This window comes from Pinus tabuliformis, chromosome 5_1 (assembly GCF_031772625.1).
Source record: "Pinus tabuliformis cultivar Carrire ecotype Pingquan chromosome 5_1, CPIR1, whole genome shotgun sequence".
In the NCBI taxonomy this organism is placed as follows: domain Eukaryota; kingdom Viridiplantae; phylum Streptophyta; class Pinopsida; order Pinales; family Pinaceae; genus Pinus; species Pinus tabuliformis.
The window spans coordinates 570604279-570607801 of NC_142305.1; the positions used below are offsets into that span (position 1 = coordinate 570604279).

The 3523-nt window shown below is 37.1% G+C and overlaps 1 protein-coding gene across 1 annotated transcript; it reads right to left on the minus strand.

The window, feature by feature from the left end:
• Nucleotides 1–1154: 1154 nt before the first annotated feature.
• On the minus strand, nt 1155–3302 carry LOC149166114 (uncharacterized). Its single transcript, XM_089430050.1, has 2 exons — nt 2115–3302; nt 1155–1934 (listed from the first exon to the last, which is right to left on the minus strand). The coding sequence occupies exons 1-2, from the start codon at nt 3249–3251 to the stop codon at nt 1155–1157; spliced, it is 1917 nt and encodes a 638-aa protein (XP_089286176.1). The 5' UTR covers nt 3252–3302.
• Nucleotides 3303–3523: the final 221 nt, after the last annotated feature.

A 3523-nucleotide genomic window follows, 5' to 3' on the forward strand; every position in this document is an offset into this window, starting at 1 on the left:
ATCTCCCTGGGAAGCAACATTGATTCAACTGTAATCTGATCTCAAAATCTTTCAAGAATTCATGGGATCAACCTTCAATTACTCTTAGCCTTCAGCAATGATTAATATAGTCTATAATGCTTACGGCCTATGTGAGAAAGAGGCCTTTGAGGCTAAGTTACCAGAAAACGGATACGGGAACGGATACGGGTACGGGGTTTGAAACGGATACGGCAAATTTTCAAAAAATCTGGATACGATACGGCAGGAAACGGCACATAATAAATATATAAAAATTTAAAATATATATATATATATATATATATATATATATTAAAAATAAAAAATTCATATTACCATTCATATTTCAGAATCTAAATTTAAATTATCTATGATCTATCATGATTGATGATTGATGATTCATCATCATCATCATCAATTCAAGTTTCAAGTTTCAAACTTTCAACATATGCCATATGGCATAAACATTCAACATTGCCATCATCATTAACGATTATTCTAACATTCATGATTCAAGTTTCAAGTTTCAACATATCATCAGAGTCTCAGACATCAAGTTTTTGTTTCAAATTTCAAACAATGTTTATCAACATGACAAACATCAAGTTATCAACATGACAAGTTACAAATTACAATTTACAAACTTACACAAACACCATCATTACCAAAATTAATAATGCATACTAATTACTACATACTATGATAATGAAAGTACAAATTTCAAAATGAACTATGACTGGCAGTCGTACTATCATAATATCATTACTCATAAAGTCATAATTCATATGGTTGTTCAAAACTTAAAAGTTTAAAAGTTAAAAGTTAAAACACCATCATAAATTACAAATTTACATATCATCAAATATGTCTTCATTCATGCCACTATAATGTTCCACTTCCACATCCTCTCTAGAAGTGGCACTGGGAGTGGGAACATTGCTTCCATGTCCACTTGAAGATGCACCTATTCCCAATGATGGCTCCGAATCAAACAAACTCATGTGAGACATGGCATTCAATGTCATATCCAAGTCAGGCAACTCTGGTTCCACGTCCCATAATTTGTTGGGCCCAAATTTGTATTCATCTCTCTTGTGTGACAGAAGGCGAAGGTTTGAATGAATATACACTAGTTCCTCAGCCTTCTTAGAGCCCTATTTATTTCGCTTCACTGAATGGATGAAGCCGTATGTACTCCAGTTCCTTTCTGCTGAAGAAGAACTAGCAACCTGTGACAAGACCTTGATGGCCAATTTTTGGATATGTGGAAGTGCCCCACCATAGAAGTTCCACCACTCAATTGGACTTAATCTGCTCTTGTCCCGCATACAGTCAATATCACAACCCCAACCCTCCGATCCCACAAAATGAGAAAACTGTGCACGAATCCGAAGCCCAATTTCAGGATCTACAAAAAGCTTTCTAAAAGCATTTTTAAATGCTTCTGCGACTTCTGGGTCTTTGTTTGGTGCGCTTCTTTCTGGATCACGTAGCAACTCTGCAGCATAATATTTTGGATTCAGTGCATAGGCTAAAAGGTGCAATGGAGTGGTCATCTTGTTCCACCTTTTGGTCAATATATCTTTTACTTCTCTGTAAAAGATTTCATCTGGGTCATTCTCCTTGGCATTTATAACCAACCTTATCTTCTCTATCATGGAATCAATGCCCTCATACACCTCTCCCAGATTAGGCATATCTGTGTCAAACATACGGAGCAAATCCACAATTGGCTTAGTAAATGCCAAGAGGTACTCCACCTTATCCCACCATTCGTCATCAACAACCAACCGTTTCATTGCTTGTGCTCTATCAGATTGGGATTGCCTCCATTGATTCCAAAGAGAACTGCATACCATTGATTGTAATGCATCTTTCACCTGCATGAGCCTTGTTAAGACTATGATGTGAGAAGCAAATCGAGTCTCAGCAACCTGCAGGTGTCAAATTGCCAATGTTTCAAATTTCAATCAATTTGAAAATCAAAAATCATAATTTGAATCAAATTTGAAATTATTTGATTGAATAACCTATTATGATTCATCAATTTAGATATTTGAATTTAGAGTCAAATATTTAATAAACTTTAAACTTTAAAGTTTAAGTATATGTACCTTAAGCAGCTCCAACTTAGCAAATTCCCTGTAGATGCCTTGGGACATGTGGTGGTTTGTGATAAAGGCTTGAATTTCTTTTGCCTCTTCAAATATTTTTCGAATCCACTCAATTTGCTTCCCCAACTTGCTCAACATGAGGTTCAATGAATGCACAGCACAAGGGGTCCAAAAAATGTGCTGATATTTGCCTTCAACAATTAGGCCTGCTGCTCTACACACCGTTGCATTGTCAGTTATTACCTGGACAACATTTTCAGGCCCCACCAATTCAATTGCTTCAATCAAGATGTTAGCAATGAATTGAGAATCTTTCACCTGCCCCTCACAATCCACTGCCTTCAAAAACATTGCCCCATGTGGGCTCTGAGCAATCACATTGATCAAAGGCCTATTTCTTTGATCTTTCCATCCATCAGAAATGATGGACACCCCTGAAATGAGCCATGAATCACGAATGGGGGCTAATTTAGCCTCCAAATCTAACTTTTGAGCACTCAACAATGTGGTGCGTATCTTCTCATACCCAGGGCTCTTGTACCCTCTTGGGGCTTCAGTCAAACATTTTACCATCTTTGCCCAGTAAGGAGATCGCACAAGGTTAAAGGGAAGGCCATTTGCATAAATGCATTGGGCTACAGCTGCATCTGCTATCTCTCGAGCATCATTATTAAAACTCTTCTCAAGCGGTCCCAAATTTGACCGCTTTGACCCAACATTTGCATGAGAATAAAGTGGAGGCTTTGAGACTGAGTGTTTTAAATAGGAGACAGGATTTGCTTCATTTGCTTTAGCATCTGCCTCTTCTTGTTCTCTCTGATATTTTGCAATTTTTACCTTGCTTAAACCATTTCCATCTTTCCCATTCTCTTTAGGTGGGCCACTACATATTCGAACCCCTTGGTTTCTTAACCCAAGCAAATGTGCTTTAACCCGTGTGTATGACCCCTTAAACTCCTTTTTACACTCACTGCAAACCCATGCCAATGATCCACCTCCTTGGATCTTCCCAACAGTAGTGACATATTTCCAAAGTGGTGACTTTGGATCAAATTTCTGGGTTGTTTCAGCGTCATGTGCCACTTCCTCTGCCTCATGAATGGCTGAACTTGAAGTTGCCATGAATGATGATGACATTCACTGAAGTCTGAAACTGAAAAAAGAAAATTGACAAATATATTATATCAGTCTTCAAGTTCAGAATCCAGATATGTATTTTACTATTTAAAAAAATTTATTTGGTCATTTCTGGATGCTAATAAAATTATGTCATCATTTATTTATAAAATTATACGCCTTTCTCTTTACTCTGTTTCATAATGACAGCGAACATTGAACTTTGAAGCAAGAAGTTAGAAGTTAGAACTTAGAAAGTTAGAACACTGTTCTTAGAACAACAGCCACTGTTG